This window comes from Stegostoma tigrinum, chromosome 34 (genome assembly GCF_030684315.1).
Source record: "Stegostoma tigrinum isolate sSteTig4 chromosome 34, sSteTig4.hap1, whole genome shotgun sequence".
In the NCBI taxonomy this organism is placed as follows: domain Eukaryota; kingdom Metazoa; phylum Chordata; class Chondrichthyes; order Orectolobiformes; family Stegostomatidae; genus Stegostoma; species Stegostoma tigrinum.
The window spans coordinates 24,230,682-24,250,635 of record NC_081387.1 but is presented as its reverse complement, the minus strand read 5'-3'; the positions used below and the strand labels follow the sequence as shown (position 1 = coordinate 24,250,635).

Here is a 19,954-nt window from a genome sequence, read left to right as displayed (position 1 = left end):
ACCACTTCAGGTTAAGATACAGCTTTCCCATTTTAATGAGTTGACTGTTCCTGTCATGTCCACTAAACTGGACAGTGAACTCCAGACGCTCACTACATAGTGGGTGAAAAATATTCCCCTCTATTCCTTCAACTAACCAGTTTACATCCTTAGAAATTCACAACTCTGCCCAGCTGTAGTGTCTTGAGTTCTCTTTTTCTCATTCCTTGAAGAACAGTGTGACATATATACCTTGCTAACTGATTATAAATTGACTGTTGGCACTTTCCTGGATTAATTTGCCAAATTATACAGAGTACCTGTAAAGAAGATGTCATACCTCATCTTCTGACATGTTTCCTCCTGAAATAAATAAAACACAAATTTAAGTGCTACAAACAACTGCCTACGTCCAATAAACAGAAATTACATTGCCTGCATTGGTATAAGCTCTGGTTAATTCTTAATTCTGACTCCTGCATACTCTCAATAGAAAGGTAATCTTACAGACATGATATAAAAGCAGAGGAGAGAATGTAAAAGGATTTAGAGGAATAATCCCAGAACTGAATATACATCCATGATGAAAGACTGAAAAAGCTGAGCGCCTTCATGCCAGAAAAGCGAATCCTGAGAAGTGAACTGATTGTGGTCATTAAAGTTAACAAAGGAATCATAGGGAAAATGCATAGAATTTGTGGAGAATTCAGTTAGGACCTGTAAGTAGAAAGTAATGACTAAAAATCTAAAAGAGGATTCAGGACAATATTCAAATTCAAGTGTGTTTGAATATGTTACGTTTTACCAAATAAGTAGGTGAGGCAAATAGAAAAGTGATATTGAAGGGATAGCCAAGTTTATACATGATAGAAATGAACACAAAGATAAGGTGAGATGAATCGAGGTGCAGTTTTGTGGAAAATAAATGGTGGTATAGATCTTTTGGTTGAATTACCTTCTCTCTGCGAGAAAAAGCTTTTCGGAATTATACACTAAATCCAAGATAAGCAGTAGAAAATGCACAGTAAGCATTAAAAAAATCACTAAAGCAGCTAATAGGAACAAGATATCTCCTTTTCTTTTTCTCTCAACATTTTTTCAAGGACAGAGATTTTAGGAAGGTTGTACTCATCAGTTGCAGGACTACTAGAGGATAGTCAGGCCTATTCCACAACTGGCAAGTACAAATGAAGATATAGTCACTGCTGAGGATAATTGGATCTAACTTCCTCCACTATCATACTGGCTTATCACTTTGCAGCATTTCCAATGCAACATCAACAGTCATCATGATCCATAGCATGCATTTCCTACTGATGTGGTCAATGCAGCAAGCAGAGAAAGATTACTTGTATGAGGTCTTTCTATTCTGCTTACCTACAGTCAGCTTTTGACCCAGTACCAACCTGGACAGGTGACTGTTTTCCATCAATCTGGGCAATGGTGATCCACCCAACTCAGTTTGGCTTTGAAGGAGGATGGCCTCAATGCTAATGATATTGGCTGCTTCCAAAACTTTAAAGTTTATGATCATGTCGTACCAGTGCAACTTAAGCGCGTTATGGAGTGATAACGTAACAGTGATGCACAATCCATGACTCAGCAGAAAGCCAGTGAGCTCTATGGCTTTGTAAACTTTGATCTTGGTCTGCACTCTAAAGCTGTGGTTGCTTCAAATTCATTTGTAAAGTTAACTGACTGCACTGTTTTGTTTTGAAAGCTTCTGGTCACCAGTTACTAAGCTGGGGAGGGTTCAGAAGAGATTTACCAAGATGTTGCCGGATATGGAAGGTTTGAGTTATAATGAAAAGCTGGATAGACTGGGATAGTAGGAACTGCAGATGCTGGAGAATCCGAGATAACAAGGTGTAGAGTTGGATGAACACAGCAGGCCAAGCAGCATCAGGGGAGCAGGAAAGCTGATGTTTTGGGTCGAGACTCTCATTCAGAAATGGCTTCGCAGCGGAGTTAAAATTGTTACAGAGATAGTAGGAACAGCCGATGCTGAAGAATCTGAGATAATAAGGTGCAGAGCTGGATGAACACCACAGGCCAAGCAGCATCAGAGGAGCAGGAAAGCTGACGTTTTGTGTTGAGACCCTTCTTCAGAAATCTTTGGAAATGGATAGGCTTAAACCTTTGTTCACTGGAGCACAGAAGTTTATAAAATCATGACAGGTATAGACAGCGATAATGGTAGCTGTTTTGTTTCCCTAGGATGAGGGATTTCCAGTCTAGGGGGAACATTTTTAAGGTGAGAGGAGAGAGATTCAAAAAGACATGAGAGGCATATTTTTTTACTCAGAGGGTTGTTAAAGTGTGAAATGAGCTTCCAAAGGAAGTGGTGGATGTGGGTACAATTACAACGTTTAAAAGACATTTGGATAGGTACATGAATAGGAAAGCCTTAGAGAGATATGGGAGCAGTTTATTTTGGGATTACAGTCAGCATGGACAGGTTGAACTGAAGGGTCTGTTTCTGTGCTGTATGACTCTGTGACCGTATTATGGTATTACTAAGACAAACAGGTATGGTTCAATGACAATAATAAATTCCTCCAAACTTGATAAAGTAACTGATTGTTTTGAACCAATTGTGAATTATGGAAAAGTTCTGCATTTAATTCACAATCCTCGTCAGTCATATTGTGACTGCTCACTTTTACTGGATGAAACTGAAATAAAATCCCTCATCTGCAAAGATATTGCTCTGTCTTTTTCTTCCATCCATTCCTGCAACTTGGAGAGTTTACGTTCTCTCAAATTTCTCAAAGATTTCTCTCCATGTGTTTTTAGAATCGTCTCCTGTTGTTCCAAGATCTCAGATTAAACACCTGTTCTTCTCAGTTTGAAGCTGATTCATTTTGTTGGTCAGATAAATGCATTTGAAAAGCCATGATAAACTTGTGAAATGACACAGTCAGCTAAAGTTTGTCATATATCACCTTCACTTTAGAATGAATACGTATTAAAAAATTATATGAAATGTAGTTTTGGGAGTGCACGCAGCTGAAATCGTGTGCATTTCCAGAGCAGTAGCGAAGCCAGTTACTGTAAGAAAAGGCAAAGCAGAAGTAGAACTATGGCCTGCAATTCTGAATGATTGATGAGCCAGAATAGCCAGCATTATCATTGATGTATCCTGTTCATCTTGATGTCACTATTGACAAGTAAACTTTGAATCCAGCTAACTCCAAAAGCAGTTAAATTTTCTAATCCCTGGGGTAGTGGATATAAAAGACAATATGTAACAGGATTGGAATTTCTTCCAGTGTCAATTACAACATTTTGAAGTAGCTTCAGAGTTCTAAAAGAAATCTGAACCAGAAAGATTAGCAACTGTGTTAACAGTGCTCCAATGCTACATGCTGGACTGCACCCTCGATGTCACCAAGAAGCAGAAAAGCTAGATTTCAGAAATTTTGAAACTTTGAAGACTCATTTTGAAGTAATGTTACTAACTAATGATATTTGTTCAACATCAAAACCTAAGAGGAAATGGAGAACATTGATCAGTATGTGGTGGCACTGAGTTATCTAGCTGAATGTAGACAACTGAAAAATGATCACATTAGAGATAAGACATGCTTAAATATAAGAGATCCAACCATGAGAGCAAAACTGCTGAGTGAGGAAAAATCTACTCTCAAAGAAGCCATTGATGGGTGCAAAAGCTATAAGGTTAATAGAAAGATCAACCAAAGTACAGGATGTATTGAAGTACACTGGACAAATTAAAAGAAAACTTTATGCTAGCTACAAGAAGCAGAATCACTTTGCACGCAAGTATTTAACAAGAAAAAGCAAACCAAGCCTTTCAAGATTGCTGTTAGAGAGATGTCAGACAATGAGTCTGATGAATTAACATGTAATATGTTGGCACCTTCAAATCTAAAGGTTATAAATAGTTTGTGACTGTTAGAGTAATGACTGCAGAAGGAGAGTATCATATGAACATGAAATCGACAAAACTGATGGTTTAGCATCATGTGCTCCACAAAACAAGATAACTCAAGGTAGTGTCCCAAAAATTAGGTCCTCAAAGTTAACAATAAGGCTACATGATTGAACAATCCTATCCCAAGGAGAAAAATTAAACTAAGAGCAAATGCAAAAGGAAGAACCAAGATCTTCAGTTCCAAATGGAAGATATGAAGTAAAAATACACTTATCTCTCAGTTGAAGCAAAACTTTGACTGGTACCAAGACATATGCAAGAAGAAATTTGTAGTTTTTGTAGGTCACTAAGCCATTGACTGCCAAACAAATCCCAAAAGATTATGAAGGCTGTTTAACAGGCCTTAGATGGTTTCCTAGTGAATGTCATCTCATAGTAGATGCAAGTGTGACACTAACTCAGCATCTGCTGAGGAGAATTCCAGCTGCCCTTGAGTTAGACAAAGTGGAAAAGAGAAGAGAATGAAAACCTTATAGACTGGATTAGCAGCCTGTAAATAAACATAGGAAGTTAAGTGTGTATGGATCAAATTATGTAAATAAAGCTTTAAAGAGATTTCACTAGCTTGTGCCATCCATTGAAGACATCTACCACAACTTGGCCGAGACAAAGGTCTTCACCCTCTATGCAAATAATTCAAGTGAAGTTGGATGAAAGCAGTGTTTTTTTTAAATTGGAGGGTGATGGCCTAGGAGTGACAATATCAGGAGTAATTCAGAAGCCAAACTAAATCTCTGGGAATAAAAGCAAAATACTGTGTTTGTTGGAAATCCAAAGCAAACACAGTGAATGCTACAGAAACTCAGCAGGTTGGCAGCATCAGTAGAGAGAGAATAATGCTCTGGGGACACAGGTTTAAATCCTTACACAGTAAACAAATCTGGGATTGAAAGCTAGTTTCAATAATGGTGACCGTGACAACTTCCATAAATTGTTGTAAACGCCCATGTGTTTCACTAGTGCCCTTTTAAAACAGAAATCTGCCAAGCAGTTAGCCACTAACAGTCCCCCCTTTAATAACTATTCACCCTCCTAGCCAGATTATTCTCCCCTCCTTTGTCTGTCCAAATGTTCTTTTCTCTGTCTTTGGGGTCTATCCCCACCTATCATTTATTCCTTCTCCCCTTGCCCCCACCTTATTTTCTGCATATAAACTGGAAATGTCACTCAGCCTGAAACATTAATTGATTTCTCTCCACAGATGCTGCCAGTCCTGCTGAGCTTTTACAGCAATTTCTGTTTTAGTTTCTGATTTACAGCAACCACAGCTCTTTCAGTTTTTAATCTACCAACCTTACTCAGTCTGGCCCACAGGTGGCGCCACAGATCTTTGCAAGGTGTCCCAAAAGACAGTGACACACTGTTAACTGTCCCTTGCAATGACCACTCACTTCAAGGGCAATCAGGGATTATCAACAAGTGCTCATCTTGCCACTGATGCCCACATCCTATGATAGAATCAGTGAAAAAATACATTATGCATGTCTTTTAGGAGATATAAATGATTGCACATGAACCTCTGGCAATTCCATTGCTGCATAAGAGCTTCCACACAGAGAACATGAGACAGTGATCTTCCTGTGGAGGAAGTTATCTGGGGTGAGCTCATGATGATGAATGCAATTACCATTCACAACGAGAATCTAGTGTGACTGCTGGAGAATTGTCACCAGATGAATCTAAAGCAGAATAAGAAAAAGTTGCAATTGAAGCTGCTTGGAGCCAAGAATTAAAGGCTATATATTGGCAGCAAAAGGGCCTTGAGTCTAAAAGGTGAGAACTGTAGCAGCGATCAGCAACTAACAGATGTGAAAATGAACTGAAGGAGTCATCACCAGGCTCGAAGTGTTAACTGTTTCTGTCTCCAGAGATGCTGCCAGACGTGTTTTTGTTTTGAACTAGTGTTAGGAAGTGGTACCTGTGCCAGTAGAAGACCAATATACCTTACAGATTAAGAATGACATAGATGCACAGGAATAGAAAATAGTAGGGTGTCACAAATCAACACACAGTTTTGCTGTTGAATAAGAATTGTCTTTGATGAATATATACCAGAGTGTCTTGAGGCTGCAAATTACAAACAAGGCGTTGACATTGCGCTTTTGCTTGTTATCGATATTTGACCTCTGTTGTAAGTTGCTTTAACTAAATGTTACAATTGTGTTTTGATTCAATAGACATTTAAAATTTCTTTTGTTTTCAAATTCAACGCAGCGCGTGTTTACCCAAATTTGTGAAATCTCTTTTTGCTGCTGCTCCATTTCCAGCGTCCCTGGTTTCTTCCCTGTGAGAGAATCTAAGGAAGATTTCACCCGATCCTGGGATTGGGAGAGAAAATCAGAAAATCAGTGTTAGACCCTGAAAGTGTGATGAAGTAGTCAGAGGCTGAAATCTGTTTCATTTTACCTTGTAAATTCCAAAAACTTCTTTAACCGGGAATGAAGCAGTGCTCTCCGTGTTCACGGGAATCCCTACAAGTCACACACAAATCAGCTTCAGCTGTTCCTGATGTTTTTCACAGTGACGTTTACTTTCCTTCTCGTGGTTTCTGACAATTTTCGTGTTTCCTCGGTCAGTCTTCGCCAAGAACCGGCTGCCTCTGAAGTTTATTTCCGGACAGGAGTTTGCCTCCTTTTCTCAATTCTTCGTGATAAACAGGGACGGCAGAAGTTGTGTTCACAATCCAATAAAACTGAATCGGTGAAGAAATACAGGCAAATCGGACGAATTACCTCCCTGTTTAAACTCTGGACCTGCTGACCGAGAACAAGCTCTCACTCAGCACTTCCTGATTCAAATCAGTTTCAGTTTCAATGTTTCCTGCGCTGCCGAACGCGCTGGGCTCAGCCATTCCCTCATTGCATTCACCGCAATCCAGAAGAAATTGTTGTTATTTGCTGCTCTCCGTCCCGCCCATTCTCAACGGCGGAGGCAACCCCAAAACAGAATGAGGAATAAACCAGAGCGGCAAGGAATCATTGGATCCACACCGGCGATGTAAAAAATCCCACAGGATTGGTAATGGGAGTAGTTGGAGAGAGGATGGGATTAAGTGGGATCTTTGCCTTGTAAATAACAGCAGTTCAGTTGTTCTTCATATCGTTCGGCCTCAAAGCAGCCGTGTTCGGGAAAAAGGTGTCCAAGGGTGTGAGAGACATGCTGAGCAGCACCTCTTGTCCTTCTCAATCCACCGTGAATCTCCTCCTAATGTTCATTCTGACCAATTTCCTAATAAAAGCAAAAACTGCTGATGGTGGAAATCAGAAAAAGCTAGAAAAACTCAACAAGCTAGAGGAAAACAGTTTCCGACTCCGAAATGACTTCTTCAGGATGCTGTAAAAACCACAGCGGAGTATGTATTCATATCGCCCACAGCTCGCTCGTTCCTACATACTTTTTCCTCCCAGATCGGGGTGAATTGACGTGGATCCATCGCACGTTGTCGCGTGACGACGGGACATTGAGTGAATGGAGGGTGAGTGCAGACTTCATGAGCCAAATGGCCTCTTTCCACACCGTGGGGATTCTATGAAGTGTAGTGGAGATCCTGTGGGAATGAGAGAGTGGATCCTATTGTGTTTTTCCCCAAGCAAGCTATCGAAGCCATTTGGTGGAATGCCTCATAGCAGAACTTTCCAACAAGCACGAAGATATTACTGGGCTGGTGGTAAGAAGGACGTTGCCTGTGAGATCTTTCTTCACCAGGACTCTCTCCACCACACACGCTGCCGAAGCAGCTGTGGTGGGGTTGAGACTGTCACACATCTCCCGCTGAAATGTGCATTTTTTTTGGCAAAGCAAGTCTGGAGAAAGATGAAGTAGTTTGTGTGGTAATTCTTCCTGAGCTGCTAGATGATACTGGGACTCTGCTCTACGGTCTGATCATGGATATGCTCACCAAGACAACCATCCACTGCGCCTGGAGGACCGTCAACTCAGTGAAAGATGCTCTTGGGTCTGCCCAAAACTTGTTGGTCTTCCATAGCAAGGAGTTGATCTGGACCGAGTGTTGCAGGTTGGCACGGTGCTCAGGGACGCAATAAAGCTTGGTGCAGCTGCCGCAAGCAGCTGTGGCGAAGGACCCCTGTCTGAGGTTTTCCTGCTGAAGCTAAATGGGGTCGGTTTGGTTATCAGATACCCCTGCCTCCAACTTATGTAAGTTATAATCTTGTACAAGTAAGAGATGACTTTGGATTGTTTGTTGGACAGAGTCAAACTATAATGTTTATTTCTTCATATGCTATTGTTCAGAACCGATCTGCTTTAGGGACTACGTAAATAAAGATATTTTATGTCTAAAGTACGGTTTGAAATAAAAAGTAAACCAGTTAAACAAGATAACTCTGCAGTTTCGGCATTGCTGTGATGTGTTCTCATTCAAAACATATCTTCATCCAATGAAAATCATGGAACAAACTATTCTTCGGAATCGAGTGATCCCAATTCTAGAGGCATTACACCAATTTCTTGGTTGATTTTCGTAGAAAAATGTGTTTAAGTGTTTACATGTAATATTTACACGAATGTTTATTAGCAAGGTTAACTTGAATGGCGATTGAAATCCATAGAAATGTAAAAATGCTGATGTTCAGCAAACGGCCGAAAACAAAGTATGATCCAACATTGGGACAGGGTTTGAAATTCTTCGCGTTTGCCTCTCTAAATGGAGACAAATAAGCAAATGCCAGAGATACGTGGTCGTTGAAACACCCAGTTTCCTGGTAATCACATCAGGGCAATGTTCTACTTTAATAAGGAAACTTTTTTTAAACGCGGAACAATGCTTCGCAGAGCTGACTGGTGAGCCAGCAGAGATACTGCTCACGAGGTGGGAGAATCACAGCCATTTCCTCACACTGGAAAGGAGAAACATCCTGTGCACTTGGATGGATTTACTGCGTCGAGGAATGGCCCAAAGCCGAGGACTGGAGCGAGTTTCCCACTCACTATCACATTCAGGGACTGGTACTGAGACAAGAGGAATCACCTGAGCACGGAAAAGTTGCAGCACAGAAAGAGACTATTCAGCCCCTTTGTTCCATGTTGGGGCCTGAAGATTCTCACTTTTCTATTCTCTGTGCCTACGTTCTGTTTCTATTCTACAGTTAATTTAACTCCCTTTCCGAAGCCACAGCTGAATCTGCCTCCATCACACTCTCCGGCTGTGCGTTCCGGATCCCAACCACTCGCTGAAGAGAAACTGTTGCCTCAGTTCGCCGTTGATAAATTTCACAATCGCCTTCAATGGGTGTGTCCGTGTTTTTGACTCTTCTTCCAATGGGAACAACTTCTACCAACCTTGTCAGAATCTGTGATGATTTTGAACACTGTAAGAAAATATTCCCTCACCCATCTCCTCTGGAGGAAGGACAACCCCAGCTTCTCCAATCTCTCCATGTCAGCGCTGTCTCTCATCTCTGGATCATTCTTAATAGTTCTGCTCTCCTTAAATTTTCCCATCCATCCTAAAATGTATTGCCTAGAATTGAATACAAGACTTTGATTAAAGTTCATCGAATCCCTTTACTATTTCTCTATTGAACAGACTCAGGATTTGTTTTTTTTTTCTATTTTAACCACATCTTCACCTGTCCGTTCATTCTCTGCAACTCTCCTGATATACCTCATATATGCCTCTCCGTCCTTGTATTCCCTGATGAGGCCTGATCTTTATTTTATCTTCATTCTTCCTCCAGAAATGTATCATTTCTCACTCTGTGCACCCATTCACCATCTCTCTATCCTCTAGAAATCCAGGATTATCGTGCCCAATTCTGCCTGTTTCTGTGTCTCCGGAGTAGTTTGAAGTTGTTTTCCGCTCACTCGGGATGATATCATTAATATAAACACAGAGATCATCACACCAACCTTTGCATAACATTACCCTATGCTTTCTTCCAGCCCACTTACAAGAACTTTCTGCTCTCTAAGTCAGCCAACTTTGTATTCATGCGTATTTTCCCTTGTGAACTTGGTTTAAAAATAACTCAAGCAAACATATTAAACACGATCTCCCTGTAAAATACAAGACGCCAGTTGTTCGCAGTACAATTTTGATGCAGTAGCTGATAGAGCAACGATTGGACAAAACAGCAAGCTAGCAGTGGATGCAACGGATCAAAGTTCAGTGAATACTGACATAGAAAAGCGAGGATCCAACTTCAACCCCCTTCTCCTGTTCTTTCCCATTATCTTCTATCCCTTTAACCTTATTGATGTTTACAGAAACGGCGGGAGATCGAAGCCTTACAACAAGGGCTGGAGAAGATAAATACCAATCAAGTAGAAGCCTGGAGTGCCCCAATAAAACTAATGTGGATGTCACTTAAACATAAAACACATAACAGTAGAGATTGAGACAGCACAGTTTGGAGCTGGAGGAACACAGCAGGCCAGGCAGCATCAAAGGAGCAGGAAAGTCGACGTTTCGTTTCTGAAGAAGGGCCCCGATCCGAAACGTCAAATTTCCTATTTCTCTGATGCTGCATGGACTTCTGTGTTCTTCCAGCTCACACCGTGTTGTCTCCGACTTCATTATCTGCAGTTCTTGCTATATCAATCAGCAGAGGAGATTACGAGACAAGCAGGAGCAGAGTGCTCACAAGACATGAAGGAAGGAAAGACATTAGTTGCAGTGTCCTTTGTTTGTATGAGTAGTGGAGGCTTCATTTCTGTATCAGCAGAGATTGGGTATGAATAATGTTACACTGAAATTTACTCATTGAATAAAACAGAAATAGCAAAGATTTGTCAAGTGTACAACGAACGCCGATCCCATAAATTCTCTTGAAAAGACGAGCCTTCAACCTGTTAATTTCTTCACAGCTACTGACAGGTTTGGCAGAAATTGCCAGAATATATTTGCTTTGATAGTAATTCGCCAGTAAATGCCTATCAGCTTGGAAGCAATGTGTGTTCCGGAAAAAAAAGAGGAAATAGGATTTTCTATAGCGTGATGACAGCAAACAAAATTCAGCATGTTTTTCTTAAATAAAATAATCAGCAATTTGCAAAATTTCTCAACGCTTTGAGGATAGTTGAGAAGATGTTACTGTAGCTGCTAAGGCCCCACAGTTCAGCCCGGGAAATCACCAGAGGAGTATACACCGTACAACAGCAAACAAAGCATCTGTGCAGAACATGGCGTTCATTGAAAAAGTTACTCAATCTCAAAATCCTCAGCTCTTCTGAAAGTATTGACTCCAGAATAACAGAGCTGAACTCAGCTGTAACTTCGCCTGGGTGACCCAAAGAGTTTATTGGATAGCATTTCTGAAGCAAGGTCCCGACCCGAAACGTCTGCTTTCCTGTTCCTCTGACGTTGCCTGGCCCGCTGTGTTTATCCAGCTATACACCTTGTTATCAATGGGTAGCAATAGACTGGGGTGTGTTCTCGAGAAAAGAATGAAATGAGAGGGCTATTCTAAATCAGGGAGTAGCTGGATATAGAGTCATAGGGTTGTGCAGCTTGGAAACAGATCCTTCTGTCAAACTCATCCACACCAACCAGATATTCTAATTTAATCTAGTTCTATTTGCCAGCATTCGGCCCATGTCCCTCTATACCCTTCTTATTCATGTACACACCCAGATACCTTTTAAATGTTATAATTGTTCCAGCCTCCACTGGCAACTGCATACATGCACCACCCTCTGCATGAAAAAATTACCCCTTAGATCCCTTTTATATCTTTCCCTTCTCACCTTACAATATTCCATCTCATTCTGGAATCCCCTACCTAGGAAAAAGACCTTTGCTGTTCATCCTATCCATGTCCGTCATGATTTTATAAGCCTCTATGAGGTCACACCTCAACCTCCAACTCTTCAGGGAAAATAGCCCCAGCCTATTCAGCTTCTCCCTATCACTCAAATCTCCAGTTCTGGCAAAGTATTTGCAATTTTTTAATGCACCCTTTCAAGTGTAATGACATCTGTTCTAGAGCATGGAGTCCAGAATTCAATGCACTATTCCAAATGTGGCCTAACTAATGCACTGATCAACCACGACATGACCTCCCAACTCCCGGACTCAATGTACTGACCAATAAACAGAAGCATACCTAACACCTGCTTCCCTGCTCTATGTACCTGTGACTCCTCTATAAAGACAATGTTTCCAATCTTAGGGATTTATGGTGGGAATGTGCAATTCAGAACAAGCAATTATAATATTTGATTGCCACCAAGAATGGGAGATTGAGAGGAAGTATTTTTACATAGAAATGTATTAACATGCAGTACATTTGGACACAGAGGAGGTGGGGCAAATAACTGATGCATTTAGGGAGAAATTCAGATAAATTTGAGAGAAAATGAAGTAAAGAATTTGTCCAACAAAGAAAAACTGCAGATGCTGGAAATCTGAAACAAAAATAGAAATTGTGAGAGAACCCTCAACAGGTCTGGCAGCATTTGTGCAGAGAAGGCAGAGTTAACATTTAAGATAAAGTGAAGCTTCTTCAGAAATGACTGTAGCTCAGAAAAGGTTGGTATAGAAGCTGAAGATGTGAGAATGATGGCTAAAAGTTAGGTGGAGATGGAGCCCAGAGAGAGAGAGAGAGAACAATCATCAGAGAGACAAAGAAATGGATAATGTCCAGCCTGGGAGAATCAATAGCTGCTAATGAGGACCATTATTGGCTGACAATGGGTTGGTTGCATTAACAGCCTATATGATGACAAGGCCTGGTGTTTGGAATTTGGGAGAAAGACATGTCATAAGGTAATTTATGGAAGTTGGCCCTGATAGGCTGCATGGTTGCTCAGTGGTTAGCACTGCTGCCTCACAGCACCAAGGACCTGGGCTCAATTCTGTCATGTCTGTCTGGAATTTGCCTGTCCTCCCAGTGTCTGTGTAAATTTCCACCATGTACTCTGGTTTCCTCCCACAGTCCAAAGATATACAAGTTAGGTGGACAGGCCATGTGACATTGCCCGATTGTGCCCACGGGTGTGCAGGCCAGGTGGATTAGCCATAGTGGTTATGGGGTTGATGGGCTGCTGGGCCTGGGTGGGATGCTGTTTGAAGGGTTGGCATAGAATCACTGTGCTGATTGGCCTCTTCTGCTGTTGTAATTCTATGAATAGGAAAGCTCCCAAGTGCTGCCATTCTTCCAGCTTGCAATGAGCTTTGCCACAGCAGTGCAGCAAATTGAAGACAGAGATGTTGGCCAGGGAATAGGATAGTGTGTTGAAGTGGCAGGAAACTGGAAGCTCAGGGACTTTATTACAGATGCCCAACCTATGTTTCATCAACTCAGTGTAGAAGAAGCCACATTGTGAGCAGTAAATATTGTCAAATGCAGGTAAATCGCTGCTTCAATTGGAAGTTATGTCTAGGGCCTTGGATAGAGAGGAGAGAGGAAGTAAACAGGCAGGTGTTATACCTTCTGCTATTGCAGGAGAATGTGTCATGAGGAATGGAGAGGTGTTGGGAGTGAGGGAGGAGTGAACCAGGTTATCCTGGAGGAATGGCCCCTGCAAAAGGCTGACAAGGGAGAGAAGATGAGTATGTCTATGGTGGCGTCATCCTGCTGAAGGTGGTGGAAATAGTAATGAATGATCCTTTGTTGAGAGGGGTGAGGGTCGCAGCAGATGGGTCAGACAGGACCCTGTCAATCATGGTGATGGGAATTCTCTGTTGAGAAAGAAAGTGTATATTTCAGACACTCCCTTGGAGAAATTCACATTATCTGAACAGATATGACTGAAGTGGAAGAACTGGGAAAATGGATTGGAGTCTTTTCAGAAAGTGGGGTCTAAGGATGTATAGTCCAAGTAGTGGGAGTCAGTATTAAATTGACTAATGGAAATTAGTGGTCAGCCTATCCCCAGAAATGGAAGCAGAGATGTTGCAAAAGGGAAGGAAAAAAGAGTCAGGGATGGACAAGGTGAAGTTGAGGGCAGGGTGAAAAATGGAAGTGAGATTGATAAATTTTTCAGAGGCAAACAGCATAGATGATGTTATCGACGTACCTGAGAAAGAGTTGTGGGTGGGGTTACAGCATGACTGGGAAAGAAATGTTTCAATGGACCCCAGAAAGACACAGGCTTAGCTAGGGCCCTTGTGGGTACCCATGGCCAGTCCTTTGACCTGAAGAAAATGGGAGGAGTTAAAGGAGAAATGTTCAGACGAAGGACTAACTCAGACAAGTGGAGGAGTTTGGTGATGATGGACAGGGATGGTCCAGGCCTTTTTTCCCAGAAGAAGCAGAGAGCCCAGAGACCATCCTGTTGGGGGATGAACATGAAAAGGGATTGCCTAACTGCTGCTCTGTTCTGTCCCTAAATGGGCTCCACATCCATCTATCGTTTGTGCCTTCCCCCATCGTCCCAACCCATTTTCAGTGTATATTCCAAGCTTTTCCCAGCCACAGTCAGTTCTGAGGGTCACTGAACCCAAAGAGCTAACTCTTTTCTAGCCACAGATGCTGTGAGACTGGCTGAGTTTCTCTAGAAATTTCTGCTTTAGAGAATTTTTGATGGGGTTAGTAAAAGGAAGAGGCAATCTCGTAAACTATGTAAATACAACCATGGACGTGTAGAGTTCTTGTGTTGCAGTAAGTATCCATTCCTCTGAGCGTGGAGGCCTGTGTTCAAGTTCGATCTGTTCTAGAGCAGTGCTGCACATTTCCCGGACAGACTGAAACAAAATATTTAGGAAGGCTATTTGCCATTTTCTGTAAATTATATGTAAAACACTGTGGTATAATTGCGTTCTCCAACGTTCGTAGAATCCCCCATCAATTAACATGATAAGGCTAGTATTTCACAACCGTGTAATACTGACTAAATACTCGGCATTCGACTTAACTGTGCAAACATCCTCAGCGCTCTGTCCCTCTTTCAACGTCATCATGTAAAGTGGTGATGTGGGGAAGAGTGTTGCCAAGATAACAGAATTTATGAAGCGTTGAGTTCTGGATTCTAATGATTGGGTCTCAGAGTTTGTGGTCAGAGGCAGATAGGCGTGAAATTACTGTCGTGGTCAAACTCGTCAACAAGCGAAGTGTTATAAGGGAGAGCAAAGCCATCAACAAGCAATTGAATGTCCTCTGAAATAGCTAATCCAGGAGCACAGGCATCAGCGAAAAAAATATAATTTTACGGTTACAACTTAATGCCTGTGAAAACCTTAAAGCTTTGCATGCGCTGATTCTGAGCTGTGAACTTTACCGAGCTTTCTACAGCTCGCAAGTACCATCTTTTGACTGAAACCGTCAGGAAGAGTTGGACCCTGCAATGGGCGGAAAAGAGGCGTTAGCCAATTAGCTGCGTCTTTTATACCCAGCACATCTGTCACTTAAACTCAATTGTTACAAATTTCCTGTCTCTTTACAGAAATATTTTGTGTATAGTTCATCACTAATAACGCGAGATGCTATACACTGGAGCAACGTTCGCATTGTCACCCCACAATTTATGCTGTACGTGCTGCTTTCATATAAAATGAATAGGGAGAGTGATGGGAAAGGGCTGGGACGGAGCTGTTCTCCTTGCACATATTTCCCTAAAGGACGTCGCGAAAATATCAAACCCGACACTCTGCTCTTTCTCATTCCCACATCATTCTGACAATATTCCCTTATGGTGAGACTGTCTTTCAATGCTTTGTTTAATACTGACTCATCCGGTCCGCACACACTAAAGGCTCAATCCAAGGATTCAATCCCTCTCCCCTCTTGCTCTCGTGCTGCACTTTACTCCTTTTTTATACTTATTCCTATCTCCAGGATATCACCCATTTCCATCACCTCCCTAGGGTACAGTACCTTGTAATTTTATATTGGTTGTCTCTGTCAAAGTAAGCTTGTCAGTCAGGCAGGCTGTGCAGCACAGTTAACGCGTATTCATAGCTACATATATTAATAAAGATTGCCCTGTATTTTACAGACAGAAATAACATCGGCTTTTTTCAAATGATCAACATAGGCAACAGCCAGGTGAGCCAGTGGCTCATTTCCCAGAGTACAATATTGACAAATTCAAGTCAATTTGCCTGACTTAGAATTCAATAAAACGTGGCAGCTAGCAGTCAGCATGATCTAACGGGTAGCTTTTGCATTCAACATCTTTATTTACAAGTGGTTTCTGATTAGAAATCAGCTTTCTCTTCTTGTACAATATAGAAAATCATATTCTCGATTACATTGTGATTCACAAAAAGACCATTAATCCCAAAACATCCTGTGTAAATTGATTTTTAAAAATTTATACAATATCCAAAACAGACAGGGTACAGCTCTGTATTCCTTATGCAGTGGTAAGATCATCATTGCGAGAACACTCACACTGTATTTAGCCTTATTGAACATCTTAAATTTGAGCACTCAGGACTTCAGTTGTTGAACAGGAACTGTGATAGCACAAGGAAGAAGGTATCTGACATGAGCTTGACTGCATTTTGCTTAAAAACTACTTGCAGGATTTTAGCTGGTCTGAAACTAACTAATTCTTCACTCTAAAAAAGCCAGCGCACTCCCCTCTCCTCTTCTGAGGAGTACTGTTCTATTAAGCCCTCCTGCTCTGTGATCTTCATCAGACTACCCAAAGTTAGACACAGAGACTTTTAGGGACTTAGTTTCAAGTTATGTACATTTCCACTGAAGCAAAATTCCAGAACTTTAACAAATGTTCAAGGCCCCATCATTTAACAATTCAAGATAAAACAGAAGTCCAATAAACCACAAATCCATTCACTCTGCAGCCAGGCTTCCAAACCTGTTTTAAAAAGAAATTGCTATGTTTACAGAGATGTTAATTATTAAATGTCAGACACATACAAACAATCACCAATTACTCAAATACCAGACCAAAATATCATTAAAAAAACATAATTGCTACATCACAGGGTGAAAGATAAAAAAAAACTTAAAACAGCAGAACAAATCCCAGCTCCAAACTAGCGATGTAAATTAGTTGTGTTACCAATTGAAGTAGGGAGTAATGAAGGAAAGAGTGATGATTCCTTGAACAAATTTAACATATTACAGAGGATCTCCAACAAAATCTTCATTGATCACATTAAATTAATATCTTAAAAGCTTACGTTTAGTAGAAAACAATTTAATTTTTCAATATTCACAGTTACAGTTCAAAGTTATTAGATTAGATTCCCTACAGTGTGGAAACAGGCCCTTCAGCCCAACGAGTCCACACCGCCACTTGAAGCATCCCACCCAGATGCATCCCCTTATAACCCACACACCCTTGATAACTACAGGCAATTTAGCATGGCCAATCCATCTAGCCTACACATCTTTGGACTGTGGGAGGAAACCGGAGCACCCAGAGGAAACCCACGCAGACACAGGGAGAATGTGCAAACTCCAGACAGTCACCCAAAGCTGGAATCAAACCCGGGACCCTGGCACTGTGAGGCTGCAGTACTAGCCACTGAGCCACCGTGCCACTCTCTGTATACTGATATACAAAAGGAAAACAAAAGCAACCATGACATACAGTAAATGATAAAAAATAAAAACATACTCCAATTGTGATGTAGCGATTTAGAGTCCTCACTGTCGACATGTCGAAAGACAGCTAACAATAAGCTCAATAATGTGTGTTAAAAGTAATAATTTAAGCAGGAAAGGTAGTTAATTACATAGCAATACTCAAATTTTACGTGAATAGGTTTTTGTTTTTCAAGGTTTTAACGGGTTTGGTGCAAAGACAAATATTTGACGTCAAGTTGCAGATCAATCTTGATCTCAATGAATAGTAGAAATCTTGTGGGCTAAATGGCCTTCTTATTTCTAGGTTCTGAACACTGCCCTATATAACTGTCTATTATGTAACAAACACTGTATCATTCATTTTATTTTATTCAAATAAAATTCCCATTTTAGTTGAATGGGAATAAAATGAAGTATAACAGGGAATCAAATTAGAGAAACATATTGTCCATTATGAGAAGCCTGATAATAAACTTCTCTCAAGTTAATATAGGGTCACATAGAATGGGTGTCCAATGCAATACCATGGCATTTAGCTTCCTGTTATGTCCAACTTACATGTCAAAGTATGAACTTCAATATTTCAGCAACCACAGACGTTTCTTTGAAGTGGGACAGATTTTCAGCTGGGCATTTTCAGAGGTTTGCAATATTGGATAAAGTTTTGGTGGGAATTCTTTGTTAGCAAAAGTGTGGAGATGCGATTTTGTGTCTGCATTTAAAAATGAAACCATCTGAGACTCATAATTGACATAAACAGCAATCTTCTTTGGGACATCACCAATAGAAAGCTGAGGATCGGCAGAGTCATTCACAACCAGACGGTTTTCCAGGCATCCAACGGTCCAGAATCCATTCTCAGGTTTCAGTTTAATCTGTTCCTCCAAATTCACAGACTCTGCAACAGCTCCCAGATTCCACTCGCCTGTCCCAATCACCTCCACTTCCCAGTAATGCCTCCCTGATGTGAATCCCTCTTTTCCCAGCACATAGGATGGGTCTTTCAGCATCTTCTCAGCATCAGGTTGATTTGTTCCAGTCCACTTTACACTTTTCAGATCCCCAGACACCTCAACTTCCTGATGGCCAGTTTTTTTAACCAAGGTCACAGAGGCTAGGAGAGGAAAGAGCAAAAGTACAGAGGTTCACTCAAGGCTAGACACAGATTAATTCAGGATTTAGACATTAAATAATTCAATTAAATGCCTAGAGAGCCATAGATTTTTTTTGAAAAGCTTTTATTTCATTTCCTCTGATTGGAGATCTTCTGCGCAGATCCCATGGTTATGGCATTTTTTATGCTTTCACCACATCTGGTACTCCCAGCAGATTTCCAGTTGCTGGAGAAAGAAGGGGATCATCCCAAAAAGGAGAAATTAATCTCTGACAATAGCAAACTATTGGTTGTTCCACAGAGCACATCACACACCCTCAGAGAGATGGGGTGGGGAAGCAAAGAAATCAATTGCAAAATCACAGAGTTGATGGTGCAGAAGGAGGCCAGCATTCCTGCACTGGTTGTTTTAATGAATATTTTACTTAGTGTCATGCTTTCTCCTCATAGCCCTGCCTATTGCACCTTTTATAATAACAATGTTTTAAGTGCTTGAAAGTGTAACAGAAACGATTGATGAGGATCGTGCTGTTGACGTGTTGTACATGGACTTTCAAAAGGCATTTGGCAGTGTGTCACATAATAGACAGGTGAGAAGAATTATTGCTCATGGAATATTAAAAAGGGGACAGAAGCAACTCGGACACAAAATTAGTTGAATACTAGGAAATGCAGAGTAGCTGTTGTTGGATATTTTTCAGGCTGGAGGAACGTTTGTAGTGGAGTTAGCAGGGTTTAGAGTTGGGATCCTTGCTTTTCCTGATCTATATTAATGATCTAGTGTAGGGGACGGCTTCAAAGTTGAAGAGTTATATGGATCTTGAAAACACTAAGCCATGAGGAGGACAGTGTAAATCTCCAAAAGGACATAGTTGGCGGATTGAGCAGATAGATGGCAGATGAACAAGGACGAGGAGGTTGTGCTGAACTAATAAAAGGTATTTATTAGACCTCAGCTACAAAACAATACAAATAGAAGGTCACGTACACATTGGAGAGTGTGTAGAAAGGAGTTATAAAATGGTTCCAGGGATAAGAAACTTTCATTGAGGACAGGTTTGAGAGACTGGGATTATTCTCCTTTAAAATGGGCTAAGAGGAGATCTGCTTGATATTTTCAAAGTCATGACAGGAATGGATAGAGTAGACAGGGAGAAACATTTTTCATTTGCGAAAAGATCAAAGTGAGACAGAGATGTAAAGTGATTTGCAAAAGTAGCAAGTCTGATATGAGAAAATATTTCTTCATGCAACAAGTGGTTTTCTGTGTGCCAGTGTAGTAGGCAGTCAGATGAGAATCAATAGGGAAGTACAGGAATATTTGAATAGAAACCATATACAAAAGTATGGAGTAAATGGAAGAGATTGGCATTAAGTCATAATGCTCATTGAAGGGACCACACAGATACGATGGGCCAAATGGCCACCTTCTGCACCATAACA

The 19,954-nt window shown here is 41.0% G+C and overlaps 1 protein-coding gene across 1 annotated transcript in view; it reads right to left on the bottom strand.

The window, feature by feature from the left end:
- Positions 1 to 19,954, bottom strand: part of LOC125446336 (butyrophilin subfamily 3 member A1-like) — a 49,738-nt gene that overhangs the window by 12,782 nt on the left and 17,002 nt on the right. The window contains exons 8-11 of the mRNA XM_059639623.1: positions 17,975 to 18,511; positions 6,344 to 6,408; positions 6,163 to 6,255; positions 320 to 342 (exon numbers count right to left, since the gene is read on the bottom strand). Coding sequence (XP_059495606.1) covers positions 320 to 342; positions 6,163 to 6,255; positions 6,344 to 6,408; positions 17,975 to 18,511 — 718 coding nt within the window. The remainder of the gene's footprint in view (positions 1 to 319; positions 343 to 6,162; positions 6,256 to 6,343; positions 6,409 to 17,974; positions 18,512 to 19,954) is intronic.